At 41.5% G+C, this 23,618-nt stretch overlaps 3 protein-coding genes across 3 annotated transcripts; 2 read left to right on the top strand and 1 right to left on the bottom strand.

Annotated features, from left to right (window-relative positions):
- Nucleotides 1-2,243: 2,243 nt before the first annotated feature.
- Nucleotides 2,244-7,675, bottom strand: LOC117808128 (grancalcin-like). Its single transcript, XM_034677663.1, is given in 9 exon segments — nt 2,244-3,251; nt 3,703-3,761; nt 3,878-3,991; nt 4,117-4,132; nt 4,134-4,265; nt 4,465-4,508; nt 5,668-5,737; nt 6,322-6,558; nt 7,422-7,675. Coding segments are annotated over 9 exon segments (723 nt in total). The 5' UTR covers nt 7,446-7,675; the 3' UTR covers nt 2,244-3,224.
- Nucleotides 7,676-11,694: 4,019 nt separating this feature from the next.
- Nucleotides 11,695-19,109, top strand: LOC117808124 (dipeptidyl peptidase 4-like). The gene is made up of 26 exons (XM_034677655.1): nt 11,695-12,066; nt 12,180-12,267; nt 12,705-12,800; nt 13,685-13,776; nt 13,893-13,967; nt 14,044-14,096; nt 14,190-14,262; nt 14,486-14,606; nt 14,716-14,870; nt 14,974-15,071; nt 15,178-15,307; nt 15,563-15,601; nt 15,868-15,966; nt 16,051-16,121; nt 16,219-16,272; nt 16,395-16,507; nt 16,631-16,678; nt 16,761-16,859; nt 16,945-17,014; nt 17,097-17,291; nt 17,518-17,572; nt 17,778-17,877; nt 17,968-18,026; nt 18,124-18,196; nt 18,378-18,451; nt 18,590-19,109. Exons 1-26 carry the CDS (start codon nt 12,064-12,066, stop codon nt 18,680-18,682), a joined length of 2,226 nt encoding a protein of 741 aa, XP_034533546.1. The 5' UTR covers nt 11,695-12,063; the 3' UTR covers nt 18,683-19,109.
- A 453-nt stretch (nt 19,110-19,562) lies between these two features.
- LOC117808129 (glucagon-1-like) lies at nt 19,563-22,265 on the top strand. Its single transcript, XM_034677665.1, has 6 exons — nt 19,563-19,970; nt 20,063-20,174; nt 20,455-20,610; nt 21,176-21,292; nt 21,761-21,904; nt 21,987-22,265. The coding sequence occupies exons 2-6, from the start codon at nt 20,077-20,079 to the stop codon at nt 22,009-22,011; spliced, it is 540 nt and encodes a 179-aa protein (XP_034533556.1). The 5' UTR covers nt 19,563-19,970; nt 20,063-20,076; the 3' UTR covers nt 22,012-22,265.
- Nucleotides 22,266-23,618: the final 1,353 nt, after the last annotated feature.

Genomic DNA, 23,618 nt, shown 5'->3' with positions numbered 1-23,618 from the left:
GTAGTGAGGTTTAAGTTACACCAAATGATATGAATGTGATGCATGTGGATCTGTAACTCCAAACAGTGACTGCTGACCATAAAAAACAATCCACTTCACTTTGTCGTCTGCTCCTGATTCCTCCATCCTCACTCCACCTCAGTCTGTCGTCCCAAAACTCTGAGGAAAAACAAACGCACATAAGATCAATCAACAGGATTACATTCTGTCTTGCTATCCATCTATAAACACCAATCAGACACAACATAAAGACCACCTCGCACCCTGACCTGATGACATCGGGGCCGTTTCTGTCTCCGCCCGTGTCTCCCGTCCTGAGACCTATGCTCACAGAGCAGAGGGAAGGAGGAGAAGAGGGAAACAAGAGCCCAGCCAAGAGGCCCAAGGCCGCCGCCTTCTCTGGACCCCCAAGCTCCAGGTCACCGAGCACCCTCAAGTCGCTGGTCCCGAACTCAGTGAAATGGCACTTTAAAGCTAACGTGAAATAATTAAAACACACCGGTTCAATTACAGGAGCTGAATCAATAACACAAACATCCTCTCATGACTTTGAGGGGAATACAGCGCCCTCTAGTGGTGAGGCTGTCAACTACTGCAACAACATTACAGCGCTGTAGAACAGAGTTAATTAGACTTTAAACACAACAACGACAAACACACGTCTGTCACTCTTTCTAAGGCTCAGCAGAGACAACATGTCCTACGCAGAATCATTAACACGCATTATACGCAGAAAGTATTACACTGGGTTCTGAGGATGTACAGGCTACATCACGACTGATTACATAAGCCACTGCACATTCTGCTCAGCCCCTTTAAGAAGAATCTGCATGCATGCTAGGCTACAGGTTCTGCACACAGGACCAGTTCTGCAAAGTCAATTTTCCAAGACTCACTCACCTCAGTTCAGGTGGACACTCTCCTGGGATTTGCAGCACTTTATTTTGCCACCAGGAAGCCACTTGGTTTTGCCAACATCACAGACATGTGCTCCTCCGATCAGCTGTTCAGGTCTGCAGCTTCAAAGACACAAAAACACAAACAAAACTTAATAAAGAATCATTCTGACAGAGCTGGGGACACACTGTTTCATGCAGACAAGTGCTGGAAATAATCCCAATACAGCTCAACACCTAAACTGAGGTGAGTGCTCGGGGTCAAGGTCTTGGTGAGCTGTCATCTACAGCAACAACATTACAGCACGTGCATGAACAGAGTCATTAAGACCGTTAAACGTTAAACTCAACAACAACAAAACACTTCCACGCGCAGTCAGAGGCTCACAGAGACAACAAGTCCCCGCAGTAGCATTAGCAAAGCACGAGCTTGCGCCTTAGCCTTCACAACAAGTCCGCAAGCGCGTTAGCATTAGCGTTAGCAGGTAGCTCAGCGTCCTCGTGTTTCGTGTCTCAGCCTCAAACTCACCTTCGTCTCGTCTCCCCCTTGCACGCTCCGGGTCCGGGTCTTTAGTCTCCAACATTTTCTCCTTCTTCTGTGTGTTTTCGCTGTTTCTTCGTCGTTCTGCAGACTCCCGTTGTGGTCCGGAGGAAGCGTGTCCGTGCGTCAGTCAGCAGCAGCAGCGTGGAGCAACCGGAACCGGAAGCTCCTGCGGGGGACGTCACCTGAACACGGTCTACGCACCTGAACGTCACCTGAACGTCACGTCCTGGGTGTTTGGCGCTCCCATGTGGCCAATGCTGTGAATTACATGTCTGTTTAGAAATACTTAGAAAAGCAATAAAAGCAGGACAGACAGGATATTTCTGACTTTACAACCACACCTTAAAAACATCAACTATCCAATTAAGAGTGTCTTTGACTTTAATACTCACTGAGTCACTGATAAGGATCGAACCTTCAACTTCTAGACTGCCAGTCCGTCCTCTACACCCCTGCACCACAGAGACACACAACATACATGTTTCCAAATGCTTTAACTTCTGCTAATTTTTAAAAACACTCTTCAAAATTCATCAAACCTGAGATGGGGATCGAACCTTCAACCTCTGGAGTGCAAGTCTGTCCTCTACACCCCTGCGCCAAACATACACACACATACACATACATACATACATACACATAGATTTATACTGTATATTTAAGTCCTAGTTTGACCCCTCACAAGCTGCTGAACCCAGAGGTCAACATTTTCTATTTTCCCCATCAAGGTCCCAGGTCCCCAGACTTTGTAGATCCAGCGTTTTGCTCCTCAAAGCGTTACTGAATAAATAAATGAACAAATATGGTTTAAAAAGTGTTTATTATGAGTAACAAAATATGATCTGTACGACAACATGGGTTATGTGCAGAGGTGGAGATCACTGTAATCTTTCAAAGCAGCTGTGTTTGCATGAAGACATGGGGAACAAAGAGATCAGTATGTATTAATAACAGGCATCAGTGTGGTTTTATACCGGCTCACAGTCACTTTGGTGTGTTAGCATGGTAAATATGAAGCTAATATGTATCTATAATGTGAGGTTCAATACAAGGTTTATAAAACAGGTGAACAAAAAAATATCACTATTACAAATAATGCTTGTGAGACCAAGTACTGGCTTTGACAAAGTTCATGATCATATGAAATTCAGTGTACAAAATGTTACTCATACATGCTGCCTATAAATGACTATACAGTTCTATTCTTCTAATATATTAGACGATACATTCAGAGAGTATAATGGCACAGAGGTGTATCACTGGTTTAATCATCCTTTCAGTTTCACTTGATACAAAGCATTAAAGTCAATCTGGCAAAGCTTCATACCTACATTGTTCCACTGAGATCCACAGCCCTCCCTCCTTAAAGCCCCCGTGTGGAGTTTCATCCTTGTTTCAAAAATCATTCTCACACTAATCATCCCTGACTTTTATTTTGAAGGCAGAAATCCTACTCAGAAGGTCTTTAAAGTCCCTGAAGTGGATCATTCCCCCTCCAATTTGGATACACAATGCATTTGTACATATATTAGTATATATGTGTGTGTGTGTGTGTGTGTGTGTGTGTGTGTGTGTGTGTGTGTGTGTGTGTGTGTGTGGTGTGTGTGTGTGTGTGTGTGTGTGTGTGTGTCAGACACTAAAGCATTACATTTAGCATTACAAGCGCTGGGTACTTTCCTAGAGCAGCTCAGTCCAACATACTGGCCTCCCTTTGCATTCCTCTGAGGCGGTGGGCCAGAATCCACCTCTGATTGGTTCGTTGAACACCCTGGTCTTGTGGTGTGTTAGATGGCCATCGTGCACATGATGAACTGTGAAGAGGAAGTCAAGAGAGGGGAGACAAAGAGAAAGAGTCAGCCGACAAGTGACCTCAACAGGAAACTCATGACTGTGCATTCCTGGGTGAAGACGAGCTCATTGGACTCAAACGCATCATTTAGGAGACGTTGGCTGTTAAAAGTTTCCTCAATGTAATTTGAACATTTGTATAGTCTCAATCTTATGATGTCAAACAGTAACAACAGTCTGACATGGTGAGGGTTAGAGCTAGGTAGTTCAGGGTGTTTTTACTCTTTTCTATTCATGGTGGATCTGTGGAGGAAGGAGGGAGGGAGGCAGAGGACTCAAGAGGTTACAGGACACTAAATAAATACATAAAGAAGTAGAGAAATAAAGAGGTAAATAAATAAAGAGAAGGAATAAGGAAAATAGAATAAACTACAGCAGTGAAAAAAAGAGTGTGTGTGGTATGAGCTGACTCACATCATCATACTGGAAGGTGACGGCTCCCTGCTGCATGGTGTCTCTCCGCCTGAAGTTGTCTGCAACAGGAAAGTCAGTCCAGCTTATTCAACAACACAGAGCAGCAAAATCTCACAGCACATGCACGTGGCGGTTCACTGAAACCACAAACTGACCCTGGTTCTGCTTTTCGTACCTGTGAGAGCTCTCAGTTTGACACAGCAGGCCACGTAGTCGTCAAAGAAGATCCTGCCCCCTTTGTTGTAGCGCTTGACGATGGTGTTCAGAGCCTGAGGACTGATGCGGTAACCTGAGGGCAGAAAGGTCACACTTACTGATGTGAGACAGATGCAGCTTTAACTCAACAACCTGAGGGTCAACACGGCCCTTTAAACGTGCACAAACTTCATGAGTTATTAGTTGTTGAAGTCTCACCCATGGCGTTGACTGCCCTGATTCATCTCGTGAGGTTCCACGGTCCCGCTGCGGTCACGGTCAAACATCTGGAAGTTCTGCTTCCAGCCGTTCAGAGCCTGGAACAGGTCCTTGAACTCACTGAACCCCATCTTCCCCGTAAAGTCCCTCTGTTGGAGACCTGGTTAAGATGCAATAACTGCTGACCAGCACCCATGTGGACTTTAGAGTGAAAATGAAAGCAGGCTGGACCGGTTCAGAGTGAAACCACACCTATGGTAAACAATTAGAAACAGAGAGCGTGAATGGAGAAGTCAGCAGCGAGAGAGTGAATCAGGCTGGCTTTGAGTGACTCAGCAGAAAGGATACGTCCAGCATGGCGATCATGATGCGGCACGTCTCCAGGCTGAAGGCTGTGGGGACAAGAAAACAGGAGAAGAAGAAGTGTGTGAAACAGTGGATTCAATGATGTCACCTGTTAGTCTGTGAAGGAGAGTTCTGAGCCATGAGTCTGACACGGGTCTGTTTTAAAAGCTGGAAGTGATCAGACCCTGGCATGAGGAAGAGACATCTAAAGGTTACAAAGCCTTTCAGCTGACCCTGCTAAGCTTCTTCTGTATTATAAATGAAACCATAATTTACTAAATTAACATCATGTAGGGTTGTAAAAAATCTGAATCTACCTACTGTGACCATAAATGTGTGGAGAAAAATGATCAGTCTTTAAATCATCCAAGAAGCACTGCATCATTTCAGGGTGTTTTGCCTCCACCTGGTGGATGTTTAAAAGAATGCACTTTAAGGCGCCTCCACCTTGGCTTTACTTTTAGAACACATAAAACTGTGTTCACACTTTGTATACACAGTCTTCAGTCAGTCCTAAACTTGAATCCTGTTGTAATGGTGAGGCAGCAGCTGCTCGACCTGCTTCTTTGTCTTCAGACTTTTTCACTAAAACACCCTGGAGGTAAAAGTTTTCACCTGACAGGCTTCTTAAGTAGAACCCTGCAGAATGAGAGGTCTGTGTGTCTCTTTGGCCTGTTTTCAGTTTGAGATTGTCCCTTAAATTATCAGAACTTCAAGAAGCACACTGGCTGGATGCTTTTGATATTAGAAAAGTGCAAAGAGTTTCTGATGACACATTTTATATCAAGCACATCACAGTTCAAATATTCAGCTCACACACTAAATCTGAAACTTGTCTGAACACCTCTTATGACTGGATCTAAATCTGTCCTTCCTGCTTCTGTATATGAAACATTTTCTCACACAGCCTCTGTCACAGACCGGTCAGCTGTCAGCCAATCACTGCAGACGTTCACGGTGGTCGAAGAAACCCACACCCACTTCCCTGGAGGAAATCCCCTGATAGTGATGTCTCAAAGCTCTGACAAGTGGAGTGGATATTTCTGAGCTCTGCTGTTCACACTTGTGGTTTCAAAGATAAGATGGAGATGACTTATTAATAAAGGTTATTGAATGGAGGATCAGCTGCTGGAGATGTAGTGAGCTCAGTGATGTTAACACCTGACTGAACTGTGCTTTGTAGAATAATTCAGGTTTTGAACTTACGAGAGTAGCTGCCAGTGAAACCAGACTGGGTCAGACACCTCTGGAGCTCCTCTGCATCGACCTCGCCGTCCTGGACAGAGCAGGAAGAGACGTTTAGTTATGAGACTCTCTGAGGAATAAAACCAATCTGAGGAGAGCGGTCTGTACTGACTCTACGGTGAGTTAGAGGGGGAGAAGGAGAAAGGAGAATCCACACACTGTATGATTCAGTTTAACTCAAACAAGTCAAAATAACACGCTGTCAGAAGTGTTTCCTGTGCAAGCTTTACAAACAGGGGAAGTGTTGACAGATTATGTGTTTGTTACCTCATTAGCTTACGGTAAACAATAACTGGTTTAGAGGAGAGGATATGCTGATGCTAACAGACATCAACAAGGTCAAAACAAGAGACAGTACGGTACAAAATGTAGCACCACATGACATTACAACGGATTGAAGAAGAGAAGGACTACACTGCATCACTCAGTAAAATACTGTTCTTACTGTTTTTAACTACAGAAGCAAAACAAGTTAAGACAGAGCTCTATAATCCCTCAACCACAGAGTCACTGCAGGGTTAAGTAAGATGTGTTCACACAGAGAGAGTGTGTTGCTCACTCTACACTTGAAATGTGAAAGTGAAAGCAGCCCTTCACGGAGTAACATGGACCCACCTGGCCGGCTATGTTGGTGAAGTATCCCCACATTGGATCGTTTGCAGCAGGGGCTTGAGCTCCATACCCGTGCATGCCGCCTGGATACCCCCCTCCATACTGGGCGTATCCTCCCTGAGGTGGTGCACCTCCCATGTGTGGTCCACCCATGTGCCCGGGCATCTGGCCTCCCATGTGTCCTCCTGGCATTCCATGGGGCATCCCTTGTGCTGGCATGCCCGGCATCTGAGCCCCGTACTGCGAGGAGAAGAGATGACAGATCTGCTCTTTATATCATAAAATGCATTAACATTCCTTCATGTGCTCAGACTTGATGTCAGCTTCCTGATCATGTCAAGGAGCTCTGAAAGTGGGGGCGTTATTATTTATAATAAAAGTGGAGAAGAATGGAACAGGCTCACCATTAATGAATGCATCATATAAATTGATCATTCATAAAGTGACCTTTGAAACACTAGTTTGTAGAATCACATTCAGCGATCATACTTTGACTCATAGCAACTATATAATGAGCCTCCTGTAGCACTTATTCTTATTATGCAATGTCCCCGTTTTGTTTGACTTTATGGAAAGAAGTCAGTCCAAAGGAATTTAGAAGGCTGTCCAGACAAAAGAGTAAAAATAGAGCAGGGTGTGTCCACAGGTCATGTCATCAATAAGTGAACTACAGCTGCGACTATTTATAATATAGTGAAGAAGCCTCAAAGAAGCCTGATTGTGTTACAGTTAGTGAAAGAAGGTGAAATCAAACACACAGCCCAGCAGGTGAAGCTACTTTAACACATCTAAGTGGAGTAAAGCTGAGCTGGTTAGGAGACATGTAAATGTTGAGGGTTATTTTTATACAGGAAGACATTAGTCTGGGTTCGTCTACGTTCTCATGAGCTCACAGGCAACACGTGAACCTGAACAGTCTGTACTAGAGGTGAAACTGTACGTGAATATCAACCTAGCAGGCAGAAGTGGGAGAAACCCGTCAGAGAACATGTTGTGAAAAATAATCGGACATTCCCAGCTACAGAATCCTCAGGCTGGCCTCTCTGCTGACACATCTAGCTTATTAATCACTTAAAAACCACGGTTATAAATGATCCACTCACCCCGCCGTATCCTGGATAAGCCATCTCTGTGAAAAATTACAAAATAGCACAAATGTTGTGTCTGAAACACTTATTAGCGCTCACTTTGCTACTCGGTTTGTAACTTCCGACAAGTCTGAACAGCTGTTACATCACATCCGGGGAATCAAAACTTGTCGGAAGTAGGTTGATGGATTTGCACGTGTGGCCAATGAGAGGTGAGGATTGGAAAAAGGGCCCGCCCACTAGCCGTTGGTGAGGAAGTCCTCGGAGATTCAAGCTTCCCCAGAGAGACTATTAAAAGTTTCATAACTCTGTGAAAATATAAGAAATGACAGAAGTTGATATGAGAGGAATTTTTTAAAAATCATAAAAATGTTGAAAATATTTTCGCATTAATTATTGAATGTTTTGAAGGTAGAGTAAAAAGTTACGGGTACTGCTATTTCCCTGTTTTTTAATGCATCAGTGAAGTCCTCCCTGTGACGTTACTGGTGTCTTAAAATATAATTTTATTAATAAATAAAATTTACATGATAAGGTTAAATAGCCACCATTTGACATTATTTTATTTATCACAAGCTAGAGATCCGGTAAGCAATTTTCTTAAAGGCTTTCATGAAAATATTAAACTCCCATGCGTTGCCTCTTTTCACCACTAGATGTCGCGGTTGCACCTTTTTCTTATGCAACGTAAATACAAATTGAATATTTCATTTTAATCACCGTGTGTAGGGAAAGGAGGGTTTGATTTTGATTTGATTTGATGTATTTATTTCAAACATGTAAAAGTAAAATAGTAAAAAATAAGAAATAGTTATACAAAAAAATTTCCATTAGAAAGCATTGAAACATTTTACTTTACATGTGCGAAAAGGAGTAGGAAGAAGTTCAAACTTATTTTTTATTCACTATTTTCTTGCATTAAACTAGTGCATTCACACCAAACAAATCTTCATCTCCTCTCTTCATACTTACACCTACAATCAAAAGCAAACCCCTCATGATTCTCAACACAATGAAGAGACATACTATTGGATGTTTATAAAAAAAGTTGTTAGAATATGAAATTGTTAATCAATCCAAAGTTGCATGATGAGAATCCACAACAGTGTAAGTAATTAAGAATCTGCACTTTTTCTCACCCCTCAGTGAAAGTCAAAGGAAGTGCACCAACAGAAGAGCCACATATTGGGTTACAGGGGGGCAGGTTGAGGACAATGTGGGAGGTAAAAGGTGCAGAGGATGCCACAGCTTCCTGTTGATCTTTGCTGCACCAAATGTCTGAAGTGAGTGCTGTTCTAACCACCGTCACTCAACCACAGAAATCTGTCTGGGTTAGATATAGGAAGACTGACAGTGAACAAGGATCACATTCACTTACTCACTATGTTTGGGTAAACTGTTAAGGTACTTGTAATTAACTTTATTATCTAAATGTAATGCTACTTCATACCTTTACATATTGTAAGCATAATGCACAATTAAAGTGACAGTAGTGACAGCAGTAGAGTGGTTAAAGAGTTCATGTGCTGGCTGTGTTGAACTCAGCCGCCGTCGCCACACTACATTAAGCAGACACACACTAACACACACACACACTCACACAGAGCTATAAAGTTGTTCATAGAAGCTTCACTGACCCATTCCTAACACCAGCAATCTTCTCACACTTCTCTTAACAGTAACTTCCATAAATATTATAATATATAATATATTATAAATATTACCATTTGCTTTAAGGATGATGAATGATGTACACTTCACCTCTGTCCCACTGAAGCATTTCACTCCATGTGGGTCACACAGGAACATTTGTGTTTGTCAACAATATTCAAACAAGATTAGCTGATTTGGTCTTTTAATCTATAAAAAAACACAAATATTGCTGGTTAAATCTTTCAAAATTTAAAAATGTATGAACTTTTGAATTTAACAAACTATTCAGGCTCTTATTTCCTTGTTTTTCTAACATATATTTTGATATGCACATTTTTCTGCCTCATCATTAAAAGCAGATATGTCTGCACACCAGAAGCTGCTCCAAAAAGCATTCAATGAAAGTGCAGTTCGGGCTGTTGCCCTTCATCAGTTGGAGCAGCTTCTGGTGTGCGTGCCACCTCTACCCTTGCTTATCTGTCTCATCCATGTCTTCATAAAAGGCGTGTCATTAATTTATGAGTGATTAAAGCTCCTGTGAGGATTTCTTCACAGCAAGCATCAATACTTTGTAGAAATAATCAAAGTAGGTAACTTATTCTAATTATTTGAAATACATTAATGACTTAATTAAGTGTCTTATGAGTCTGTTTCCCTGTTTTTGCTCTCCTCTCTGCGTCTCTACACTTCAACACTATCAGTCCAATAATACCGAGCGTGTTCAGTGACACCTGTGAACGTTTTTAGTTGCCTTTAGTGTCAGGTAAATGGAGGCATCCATGAAGTGATGCTCATCAAACAAGCGGTGCTGCATTAGGGGAGAAATCCACTGTCTGTTTGTTTGCCGAGGATGTCCGGTGTGAGGGGAACAAGTGCACAATATGATGTCTATTCCTCATAAAGGCACAGCTTTTTATTTGTTAAGCTTTTAACGGGCTTTTAGCATTTAGTGTGACTGCTCAGCATTTACGGTATGTACAAAGAGGAGAACTTCCTCAGGCTGTTGCTACATGGACTAATAAGGACTGTTACGGCCCTCTGCTTTAAAGAGGTCTTGCAAAATGACTTATTATTAATAGTATTTATACGACTCTAACATAATGTTGATATTGCATTATCGCTTTGGAGGTTTCCACCCTTGAGTTACACAATCATCGTCATCATTCCCATGCTGCCTTCAGGAACCTGACAGTATACACACAAGGATATTAATGATTTCTGTCAACACAGCGTAGAGCATTTATGACAGTCACTCTATTAGACAACAGTGTTGACAGTTGTGTGTAGCTGACTGAGGTATTTATAGGCTGTCATACCTGAACGTATTAAGTCCACAAGGCATGAGAAATGTGGAGCAGTAGACCATGACTTATAAAAAATAAGCCAACCTGTCAATATTAATAATAGTATGTGGCAAGGCGAGCAGTGGTGTGCAAAAAGGGCAACACCACCTGGGGACTTGCACCCCAGGATGTAGACAAATTAAACTTAAACACACAACAAAAAGAGGGCACACAGTTTGAATCAAATCCACAGGACAAGAGGACGTGATATCAAAATGTTAAAATACTTTAATAGACAATTGTTAGTTAAAACAGGCTAAATGAACTTGCAGACTAAATAAGGAATAAACAGTGGTATGGGTGGTAATGTGTTAATGTGTTAGTATTTTAACATTTTGAAATCACATCCTCTTGTCCTGTGGATTTTATTCAAACTGTGTGCCCCCTTTTTGTTGTGTGTTTAAGTTTAATTTGTCTACATCCTGGGGTGCAAGTCCCCATGTGGCGTTGCCCTTTTTGCACATCACTGCTCGCCTTGCCAGAAGTACTTTAGCACTAAGAGAGGCTAACCTCTACTAATTAGCACTGCACAATACAGCTAATCAAATTTTGCTCATTTGTGTCCCAGTATTTGTTCTCAATACAAACAACAAAAAAATTTAAAGTTACTATAGCATAAGTTGAACAATACTCACTTCTGTACACTACACCACTGTAGTTTGCTAGTATAAGCCTACACAAGGCTGCATCCTGTGTAAACAATACCAAGTAAGGCTGTAACATACAAGCCATGTGAATTGAGATGACTGAATATCAATCATTAAAGAAATAATGTGTTGTTTGTTCTGCCTAAAGCCTTGAATAAAGGCTCTGCTAATCTAAGTTCTGCTGACCAGCAGCCTCTGAAGCTGCAAGGGACATTTACAGGATAATGGTAATTGTTAAATTACAGCTGAGAAGAGACACAGAGATGCTTGTTATGCCATTAGCTGTGACAAGCTGCAGGTCATACCAGAGCCAGGAAAGCTGCAGCAGCAAAACACCTGTGTGTGTGGACAGGTGTGCTTTATTGCACAACAATACTTTTTAATAATAAGGAGCAGATTGAGTTATTAGTTATTATGCCTGTATGAGCAGCTGGAAGACCGCATGTTAACATTCACGAGTCACTGCTTCCACTTTTTCATATTTAGATATATCTAAGACTGCTCAGAGTACTACTGCATTATAACCACACCTTTTATAAGAGTATAACTTCCTATTAAACGAGACTAATGCCTCCTCTGATCTAAGATACACCCTCCCCTTAAGCTGCTCATTCTCAAAAGACTGACAGTTTATCTCAGTAATAAGTACAATTCCGTTTAAAACCCCCAGCCTGTATGAAAATAGAAAACTGTGTTGCTAATATTCTCAGGAAGGGATTTGTCACAACATGAGCCATGAATGAATGACTTGAAACGCACTGAGCGGAGGACAGTTTGGGGAACAGCCTGACAAGCAGGCGCAACACTTCCTCAAAACATTGGAACAGCCTCAAACCTCACGAACTTTACTCCGCTGCACATTTATTGTCCTACCTTTGAAACTGCACTTTAGATAATATTTGACAGCAAGAGGCAGCTCATCGCATAACTTTCGTATTCCCTGCGCGCGGGGATCGATGGAGTTGTGATTCAGACGGATATTGACATTTTACGCTCCGGCTGAACGCAGACACAATGGTTGGTGTTTTGTTTGTTCGTTAATACTCACATGACGATGTCAACTTCAGGTTTGCTGCACACAGAGCTGTTTGAAGAGGGGTTCTGATTTGTGTCCCTTCATGTTGGAACAGGTCTCCATCGCTAAGGTGCTCCTCGGAGTCTTTGGGGTCACAGTCGTCGTCGTTTTGATTGCGGTGCCCACTGCTGTGTTTCTAAAAGGTGAGTTCCTGCCATTGATTGATGATTCACATATTGGCATTAGTGCATTATCCGTGGTTCGATGCACCGCTGTCTGAAAGAAAGTTACGCACGCGTCATTACGCATCGTCCGTATGAACCACTTATAAAACGCACTTTTACAAAATGTTTAACGACTTTATTAAGTTTAATTTCAGGCTCAAAACAGGATGTCACCTCATATTAGTTTGATAACAACTCATATTTTTCTGTCACACATGCCTTTGAATAGTTTAACTCTCAGTAAACATCATCACCATTCTCATAATCACCCCTAACCCACTGACGTAAGCGTCATTCCGCATGTCATTATCAGCCTTTACAGCACTTATCTTCCTTTATGATGATAACGATGTGTGTGTGATATCTGCATTTATCACTCTAACCTGTGATCGTTACATTTGACATATGTGTTTCAGAGGAAAAGGAGAACAAGGACGAGAGATTTTTCACCCTGGATGATGTCTTCAATAGTACCCTGAGACCAAAGTCCTTCAGTATGAGATGGATCTCAGGTGGGAGACACTTCAGCAACAGAATTAGATATAAATAGGGAGTGACAGTAGTGGAACACTGATTACAAGAGGGTGTGCACCTACATTATAAATGCTAGTGTGTCACTGAGGTCAATTATCCAACACTTACAGCATACTCTTTATTGAGTACAAAAGCATGACTTATTAAAGCATGATTTGTAATGATGCAGCCAGCAGATGCTTAAAAGTGAATTCTGATCTTAACATTCATGTTCTCAAGAAGATGGACCTGAATAACTGTCTTCATCCCCTGATTTTTTTTTACTGTTGAAACACTTGTGAGGCAAAGTTTCTACTAGTAAGGTTTGGGCCGACAGTCATGGTTACCTGATTATATACCAACTGACTTTTCTGATCCCTGGCTTTGTCTGTAACACAAGTAGATTGGAAACTTAAGTTACAGATTCCACTCCTCCTGAAAAAATCTCAATCTATAGGATGAAATCAAAAGGTCAGAAGCCTTTGTGCAGACAGTCATGGTTACCTGAGGATGCATCTTCATCATTTTTGCGATCCCTTGGGTTTTCTGTAACACAAATATCAAGTTAAAGTCTCCACTCATCCTGAAAAATATCTACTGGTAAAGATGGGCAAAAGCCTTTGTACACACATGCATGGTTACCTGAAGATGCACCTTGATGTACCCCCCAGTATAAGTTGTAATAACTTGAAGCACTCAGTGTCAGCTTTTAACTGACTCAGGATTTTTTAAAAATCTAAATGCAAGTCAAAAACAATCAGATTTTAAACTTATGGTAACTTTAACTTGATTGTGATCAGCAAAGATGATCCATCCTACAATCATGCATGTGGTACCAATCCTAAATTCTGCTTTTGCTCCATTTTTCTTATCCTTTGGACAGATCATGAGTATCTGTTTAAGTCCCAGGGTGCAATCCAAGTCCAAAACTGTCTCGCAGGGGGAGTCAAAGAGTTCTTGAGTCAAGACTTGTTCGTAAGTCAATTTTCCTCTGGTGCATGTGCGCGCTTCTTCTGCAAATACTGTCTTGTCTATAAGGTCAGAGAATAGCGTCTGTCACCTCAAACAAACCTGTCTTATTTCCTAAACAGGAACAAGTAGGTGCTTATGATTACCAGCTGTCTGCTGATCAAACACATGTTGCATTCATGAGCAACTACAGCAAGGTAAGATATACTTTTATTCACAACAATATGACCCATATTCAAAGTGACTGCAATAAAATGTGTTTTGTTCCTTCAGCTGTGGAGGCATTCATTTACAGCTACATACACACTTTATGACCGTAACGCCAGGTAATCCCTTGAACTTTGAATTTTCATTGCATTGAAGATTCTTAAAAAAAAAGGTTAATCCCTTGAATTGTTTTACTTCTCACTTCATTTCAGAAAGTTCCTCACACCCTCTGACATTCCACATGAAGTGCAGTACTTTGCCTGGGCTCCTGTTGGGAACAAACTGGTGAGCATGGACAAGAAAATCATTGGTTGTATGTTCTTATCTTTGAGTGACAGTTCAGCTTTGAAGTGGTTGATGGATGGGGGGCATCAGGCGCAACCTTTTCCAAACACTTGATCAGAGTAAAAAAAAAAAAAAAAGGACTGAAAGTGGTTTTGTGAGAGTTCAGAAATGGGGAAGGAATGTCTTTCTGACTGATTTGTTTGCACTTTCTTTGTATCTTCAGGCTTATGTTTGGAGAAATAATGTGTACATCAAGACCAGCCCAGGGTCACCACCGAAGCAGGTCACTTTCAATGGCAAGGATAATCTGATTTTTAATGGGCACCCCGACTGGGTGTATGAGGGTAAGTTGAACATGATACAGAGGAATTGTCAATCTCAAAGATTCCATTTACACCTTACATTCACGTGTTATCTTAATCTTAAACTCACATTTACTCTTCCCCCCTCTAGAGGAGATGTTCTCATCCAATCAGGGCCTCTGGTGGTCGCCTGAAGGGAAGTATGTGGCCTATATTGAGTCTAATGAAACAGAGGTCCACACCATAGAGTACACCTGGTATGGAGAGAACCAGTACCCCAGCACTGTCTCCATTCCGTATCCTAAGGTGGGACATCTATCCATGGCTGTTTTGGCTCTGTACTGTAATCTTTGTCATCGTTGGCATAATCCTCATAATCCTGTGTTCCGTACTTTCTTGTCTTGTGCAGCCAGGTACTCCCAACCCTGTTGTGAAGCTCTTTGTTGTGGACAGTAGCAACACAACTGAAATAAACGAGGTTGTTGTTCCAGCCGCACTCAGCACAAGGTACTTACATTTTTCTATAATGCTGCTAAACTTCATTTTAAGATCAGTCCATAAATCAGAAACAATAGTGTCCATAACTTTATCTCTTTCTCTGTCTTACCTTCAGTGAACACTACCTGGCCACTGTCACCTGGGTGACTGAAGGACGTATTGCTGTCCAGTGGTTGAAGAGAATCCAGAACTACCTCATCCTTCAGATCTACGACTTGACAGGATCCAGTTGGGCACCTTCAGAGGTAACACATGATGTTATAAACAACTTGTAGTGTGCTACTTTACAATGGCATTAAGTGGGGAGAGTAAACAGAAGATGTTTGGGCGTTAGGCCCACAAGCTGTTTCAAAATGAAGAAGAAGAAGTTTAATGTGTTAGCTTAAGAGTTTCTCAATTCATTTCTGTGTTGCAACTTGTTTCTGTTTGGACTGATAAGGCTGGTGTATGGTTATGAAATGTAGCTAAAGCCAAAATAACAATTTGATATCTTTTTACAGAATCTGGTGTTAAATAGTGCCAACGGGTGGATTGGACGGGTACGTAGAGCACATTTTTAAAAGATGTTGCATGATATTTTAAAAGAATTCTATTAATAAATTACAGAATAAGACCAAACTAAGCATGCGTCTTGGGTGCATCAAAGCCTGCCAAATATTATGAGCTGCATTCAGGGGCAGAGTTGTGGCCAGGGGCGGCATCTGCTCCAATTGAATTCAGATTGGCCATCCCCAAAATTATATATACACATAATTCTGCCTCGTAACAGAAAATAATTAAAAAACACGTTCTTCTTCTTCTCCAGTTTTCTCCACCAGAGCCTGTTTTTGCTGCAGACAAGAGCAGCTACTACCTAATAACCAGTGACAAGAGTGGGTACAAGCACCTCCATCAAGTGGTCAAGGTAGGAGGAAACATGTACTGTCTAGTCTATCCTCTAATTTTGGCATAATCAGCCCTGTTTTGATACTTACATATTATCCTGTAGGGAGTATCCACAGCAGTCACCACTGGAAAATGGGAAGTCACGGACATTCTGAAAGTGACAGCAGATAGTGTGTAAGTTGGAAGGCACAGCATCATCTGTAGCTACAGTTTGAGATTCAAATATATCATGCAATGTAATCCAAGGTAACACAATCCACTTTTTCCACAGTTATTACTCAAGTAATGAAGACGGCAGCCGGCCAGGAGGGAGGAACGTTTACAAGTAAGGGTCTTTATTTTACTATATTAAACTCATTTCTCCTCTATATTTTAAGATAAAGTTAATCATATGAAGACATTCCTTTAGACTTACAGTGTGTGTGTTTGTGTTTGTTTGTGTATTAGAAAGACCGGACAAGAGACTAAGTGTCTGACTTGTGCGTTACGTGACAGAGACTGTCATTACAACTCTGCGTACTTCAGCCACAACGCCTCCTTCTATCGTCTGAGCTGCAGCGGTCAGTAACACGTCGTTTCTTTTTCCTCTTTCAATGTTTAACTTTAGCAATTCTGTATTTAGAAGTAATTCATATAAAAAAGTAGTAAAAACAAAGTGCTGACTGATTACTTTCTCTGCAAAGGTCCTGGCATTCCTTTCCATACTCTCATGGATAACATGAAAGATAAAGGTAAGGTTGTTTTCAAATCCTAAATGATATAAAGTAGAGAAAATGTGATTCTGAAGAGCTTCCTCTTTTTCTACTTTTACAGAGTTTTTGGTTTTGGAGGACAACACTGCTTTTACTTCTCTAATTTTTGACATCAAATTGCCCACCATGCGCAGAGACACCATCAAACTCGGTGGAAAGAGTAAGTGAATGCAACACTGTTTGAATCACTGTTAGTCAAGCACTGTGGTTCTAATCTTGATATGCTATGCTCTTATTTTTGACAGATCTCTGGTACCAGATGTATCTGCCTCCAGGATTTGATGAGTCTAAGAAGTACCCCTTACTTATAGATGTGTAAGCGTCTAAAGAATCAGAGTTTTAAAGTGTTTGTTTTTCAAAAAGAAGGCAAAGAAAGTGACCATGCCAAATCTTCCAGGTATGCTGGTCCCTGCAGTCAGAAAGTAGACTTCGCCTACAGGTTGGGCTGGTCCTCCTACCTGGCCAGTACTGAGAAAATCATCGTCGCCAGCTTTGACGGAAGAGGAAGCGGCTACCAAGGCGACGACATAATGCACGCTATCTACAAACGTCTGGGAACCTATGAGGTGGAAGATCAGATAACAGCAGCCAGGTAAGGAAAGCTGGGGGGGCAGCTCAGACGAGTCAATGCATCTCACGGTCAAAAACAAACAGCCTGGACCTCAAGCTCGATCAAACTGGATTCCACTTGTTTCTGGGGTTGAAATGCTTCCAGGTGAACACACAGAGAGGAAATAACAAGTGTCACTGAGTAATCAGTCGGCCTCTTTCCTGTTGACATTCTTCAAATTACATAACAGTCTGTTTTTGTCTTTTAGGGAATTCATCAAAATGGGCTTCATTGACAAAGAAAGAATTGCAATCTGGGGCTGGGTAAGTTGTCAAAGAGTGGAAATGTTACCCAACTTTTATGTTCCTTCAGCAATATCCAGTCTGCATGTGCTTTTTTTTACAGTTTAGAGAGCAATAAAGGGCCTTAAAAACAAGTTAATGTTTCACCTCACTGTCAGTGCCGCGGCCTCTACTGAAGGTTGAGGGTTAGGATGAGTTACATTGATGAGATGTTTATCTGACACAGTCTTATGGCGGATATGTGACGTCAATGGCCTTGGGAGCTGGAAGTGGAGTTTTCAAATGTGGAATGGCAGTCGCTCCGGTCTCCAAATGGAAATATTACGGTACTTTTTGTAATTTCAAGGATGTTTTAAATGATTAAAATCTTCCTTAACTTAGTAAACTCACTTTAACCACATATCTGTCTCTTCCAGATTCAATCTACACAGAGCGTTACATGCTGCAGCCTTCAGAGAATCCCAATTTCTACGCTGTGAGTGATGCAAACTCTCATTTCTTACATGTCATGGTCTTTATTTTTTATCTTATTGCCTGTAGTCACCAACAAAGTCTAATCTGATTGTGTGCAGAACTCGACAGTGACTGGCAGGGCCAAGAATTTCCATTCAGTGCAGTATCTTCTAGTTCATGGCACAGCTGACGGTGAGTTATGGCCTTTTAGAAATGTATTTACATATCCTTTTTTAATTTCCTGCTGCATTTATGTGCTAAGTCAAATCACACAGGCACACCTGGTCAAACATGGTGAAACAGAAGGTGTATGATCTAATAAGATGAGTGAACGGAGCAGATCTCACTATCTAGTCTTGTTTGTGTTTTGTAGACAACGTTCACTTCCAGCAGGCCGCTGAGATCTCTGAAGCTCTGGTTGAGGAGCAGGTGGACTTTGAGGCGATGGTGAGTAATCAGTAAAAACCAAAGTGGATGTTTGACTTCTCGAGGATTGGTTTCAAAAAACAGACTTTAGAATGATGTTGAATAATGTGGATTTGAATCAGTTAAGTGAAATACTTTCTCTTTACCTTGTTCTCACAGTGGTACACAGACAAGGATCACGGCCTCGGTGGATCCGCCTATCAGCACGTCTACACCCACATGTCTCATTTCTTGCTGAGGTGCTTTCAGTGAAGTCCAGTGAATCACAAAGATCTGTTTTCATGCAAATAAGAAGAAATGATCAGGGGACACAACTCTAAATGCAGACTTGATTGTTTGGGCATTGTTGAAAATATTTCATGCATTTATTTACTCATACTTTAATGCAAATTGTAACTTAACATCTAACAACTTAAATGTGAAACATTTACATAATTATAATAACACGTTTCATTTATAAACTCAACTTGTGAAGAAGTCAGACCTTGACCTTGAAGAAGAAGAATGATGAAGTGATGTGAAATTATAACTCAACAGCTACTGCTTCACCATGAAGATGTTTTATATGTTGTTATAAATTATTTACAGAAGCACGACGCACCACTGAATAACTGTATTAGAGTTTGACTAACTTTATGAGATGATTGTTTTGTAAATAATAAAGATTTAAATAATGAGAGCTCTTCTTGCTGGACACATCTTTAACAGCTAACACCTGTGTGAACCTGCACTGATGCAACAAGATTTAGCACTTTATTCTAACTTATCCATGTTATCATGGCAGTAATAACAAGAGTACAAGTGGGACTAACAGGCATTAAGTTTGAAGGCAGCGTACAAAGCAAAAGTAGTCACAGGATTGTGAGTAAATGTAGCAAAGCAACAAAATCTGGGTTTTGTAAAATTTGGAGGATCACAAAAATGATTGCTATAATATTGAGGTTTTGGGAGTGTCATTGTCCTGCATGTATAGATAGTAGAGCAGTGATAAGATAAGATAATAAATACTTGTATTGATCAACTTTTTCTTTTAGAGCATATTTAAGTTAAATGGAGACAACTGTCACAGAACAGAAAAATCCCCCGTCGATATTTCCCTCCTTTCACTTTGATGGGAAAGAATCCACAAACACTGACTCACCTCCAGATATGACAGCACATACAGGCCTATCGCTTCCCATCATGATGACACAGTAGCACATTAGAGCATCTCCCCTACTTTCTGTTTAACAGGATGAGCTGAGGTTGTTTGATCTTCACACCTAAGTACCAGCTGACATCACGCATGAACAACACCTTTCCTTTCTCAGCTAATGCTCGGCTTGTTGATTCGGCCGATGTGACGCGGCCCGTGTCTAATGGGTTGAGAGTAACAGGTGGACTTCACAGAGTGGTAAAAATTGGCCCACCTGAGCAGATCCATCCTCCTCCCCTTGTTACAGTATATAAGTTCACAAAGTAAGTGAGGGGAGTAAGAGGTGGACACCAGACACAAGAAGAGGGACTAACAGCAACGTTCTCTGGAAAGAAAGAAGAAAAGGTGAGTATTATTTTGCACATGGTGAAACCACTTTTGTAGCTCAATATGCAAACTGTCTCTCTGTGTCTGTGTGTGTTTGTGCCGTTCAATAGCTGAGGTTATAACCATGAAAAGCATCCACTCTCTGGCTGGTATCCTTCTGGTCCTCTGCTTTGTCAAGAGCAGCTGGCAGGTTCCTCTGAAGGAGGCTGAAAACAGCTCAAGGTATGGAAACATCTCCATCCGTGAGATTATCACTCGTTCAAGAACCAATGGTTTTGCTACTTTCACATACCATGAAACAACGACTGAGTAACAATTAGAGCACAGTATCCAGTGAGATGTTATTTCAATCCAGAAATTGGTCCAGTGTTGTTTCTAGAAGTCTAAATGTGACATATGGGGAGGTGTTAATCTTTGTGAATAAAACTGGGTATCATTCAGTGACAGTAACTCTCAAGGAAACAACAGATTCTAAACCCCCCTCTCACCCTCTGACCTGTAGTTTCCAAGCAGACGACACGTTAGGAGAAGAGCCGATGGAGCTGTCGGACATGAAGAGACACTCGGAGGGGACTTTCTCCAACGACTACAGCAAATACCTGGAGGACAGGAAGGCGCAGGACTTTGTGCGATGGCTGATGAGCAACAAGAGGAGCAGGTCAGTGTGGGATGATCTCAAACAGATATGAGAAGAGACAGACGTATGACACTTTAACTCACTGAGCCTGAGGATGTTAGAAGCTGTTTGAAGAGGCTGTTGGAGGTAATAGAAGTAGTAGTACTGGTCGTGGTTTCCAACCTATGGTGTGGAGGCCATCCGAAGAGACACAGGATCATTTTGGGGGGTCTTAAGATGATGAATGTAAAATGCTGTGGACACTTTTTCAACCTGTGTGTATGCTCTTTTATGAAGTGTTGTACAAATCTGACCTCTTCAGGCTTCAGACGGTTTTAAAAGAAACAATGTGAGAAGTGTAGAAGCTTGGAATTCTGGGAAAACATCACAAGGGCTCTTTTTTTAAATTTGGGATAAGAAACCAAAAAGATTGATTATCTTTAGGGCTCCAAAAGCTGCCTTCACATTTTAGTATTCCACTATGATGTGAAATATTCACTAAAAATGTTGTTAACAAATCTAAATCTTATCTTGTCTATCTCAAGCTTCAAACAGGTCAGCTCTTGTGTGTTTTGAATTGAGTCTGAGTCTCTCTGTGTGTTTTCAGTGCTGCAGAAAAGCGCCACGCCGACGGGACCTTCACCAGCGACGTCAGCTCCTACCTCAAGGACCAAGCCATCAAAGATTTTGTCGCTCGACTCAAGTCTGGACAAGTCAGAAGAGAGTAGGCTCCCCCTTCCTCCCTCCTTCCTCCTCCTCCTGCAGCCCCACAAATCCACTAACCTTCCTGCATACCTGCCTTTATCTGATTCTACAGTGACCTGAGAGAGAAAAGTGCCAATCAGCTGCTTCTCCTGACACCTTTTTTATTGTTGCTTTCTATGCTTTGTTTTCTTGATGTCCCTTGTGGTTGTGCCTAAATAAATCACCTGAACTTTTCACTCTGTGTTGATTGATATGTTACTGACTAATGATTGTGAGAGATGATTATTTTTGATGCCAAAAACTGACAAAGAACGAATCAAGAAATGATCACAGCAGCAGAATTTCTTCACCAATCACGGGGATAAAAATGATGATTTTCTGCTGCGTCCCAGGTAAATATCAAAGCTCAGACTGCAGGTTGCTACACTGTGGGATTGCTGACACTTAGTGGTTGGTGTTTACATTGTGTGCCTGTGTACATACTCAGATCTGAAACTGAAAGGCAGGGTGAAGCGCTCAGCAGGAGGCACGTGGATGGAAGCTTCACCAGCGACGTGAACAAGGTGCTGGACTCCATGGCGGCCAAGGAATATTTGCTCTGGGTCATGACCTCCAAGCCTTCAGGGGAGAGGTAACAACAAGCCATGTGACTGATGTGATAACGCACAGAAATACAAGCGTGTAATAAGAGCGTGATGTTCTCTGTTTTGCAGTAAGAAGAGACAAGAGGACCAGTGAGACCATCGTCAGAGACTCCCCGCCACATTCAGGAGGAATAGAAAGCCATTCTTACTTTGCATGTTGTAATGTCACATCATATTTGAATTTGTAAGACTTTTTTACTCGCCGAATGTAAAAAGCAAAAGGTACAAAGACGACTACTCTTCCACACTTCTTACGGTGCACCAGAATGAATTCGAGGGCGTATTTTTCTACAAATTTAACTTATTTTCTATATTTTTATGTTGAAAACAAGAACACACAAAGTGAACTCTCAGGTAGGCCTATAGCTTACACATGTAGTGTAGTTACTTTTCATTGAGAATTATTGATCTGCTCTGCAAAATAAAGTTTTTCATTGTGTGTTTGTGGCGTTATTTTAAGGCAGTACAGACATCTGGGATGACATTTGACATTTAAGCAATATCAGGTTAGTTGCTTTGTTATATGCTTTGTTGCATTTAACAACAACAGACCATTATATTTCATTTATGGCTCAGCTAGCACAACTAGAGTTATATCATGTACTCTTCTTACTTCACTTTGGGCCATGTGATTCTGTATGAGGCACTAGCTTGATCAAACTAGAGAAAAACAATCACTGCATTGCAAATAGATGATACACAGAACACCTTGAGCAGAGCGATACATAAGGTTTAAAGTCCTAGTGATGTTACACTTCTTATCAGCACTCATGGAATGCCTCTCGTCCAATCAGATTGCTTGATCAGAACTGTTGTTTAAATACTGCTGATTGGAAATTGCATACATATGTTGCTTTGAGGTTATCTTTTAAAGACTTTTTATCCCTCTATTAGACTCACACCTCAGAAGGATGATGTGAAATGATAAAAGGACACATAGGGAAATGTCCATAATAGAGTTCTTCACTTGACTTGGGGTTGTGCAGTTCACACACCACCTACAACCCCTTAGCACCAAAGGACTCCATACATGTACTTTCTGAAAAAGTTTAATTCCCTAAAAGAGCTGGATGCTTTAGTTTTTGGGATCATTCATTAGGGACTATTTTCAGCAGTGGATGAATCTAGATTTGGTGCTCTAGTGAGTGTTCAAGGCAGCAAGATGGTCCTAGATCCAATAATCTACACTCAGTGTGACTCAAGTAACATTGTCCTTAGTTTCTGCTTCTGAATCTTTAAACCGGTTTTACTTACATTCTGAGCAGTGATATCAAGTGATCCGATCCCAGTCATCTCACAGGATCTGGAAGCAAGGAAAGCCACAACACAACTCACAAACAAGCCTGCAGTAAAGTGCAACAGTCTCCACAGATTCCTCCTACTGTTTCTGATTCATGCAGTTATTTCACAGCAGCATGGCGGTTTCTCTGGGAGCAGCATCGCAGGTCAAACGTACAGGCACCTTCTGTGTCGTTAGCATGTGGAGGCTGGAGGAGCTTCAGCCTGAGGGTGGTCTCCACAAAAACATGGAGTTCCTGAGGTCAGAGGTGGAGAGAAGGAGTTCAGTGTTCACACATTGGAGGGATATGCTGGGAATAACTGGATGGTGTAATATTGAATAAAATGTTGTAGCATCCTATGTCAGAGAACAGGTCAAATGGCCTTGAGTTGCTGCTACCTACCTGACCTTTGACCTCCCTG

The sequence above is a fragment of the Notolabrus celidotus genome, chromosome 24 (genome assembly GCF_009762535.1).
Source record: "Notolabrus celidotus isolate fNotCel1 chromosome 24, fNotCel1.pri, whole genome shotgun sequence".
Classification (NCBI taxonomy): Eukaryota; Metazoa; Chordata; class Actinopteri; order Labriformes; family Labridae; genus Notolabrus; species Notolabrus celidotus.
The sequence above is the reverse complement of the archived record's forward strand: the minus strand, read 5'-3'. Positions and strand labels throughout refer to the sequence as shown.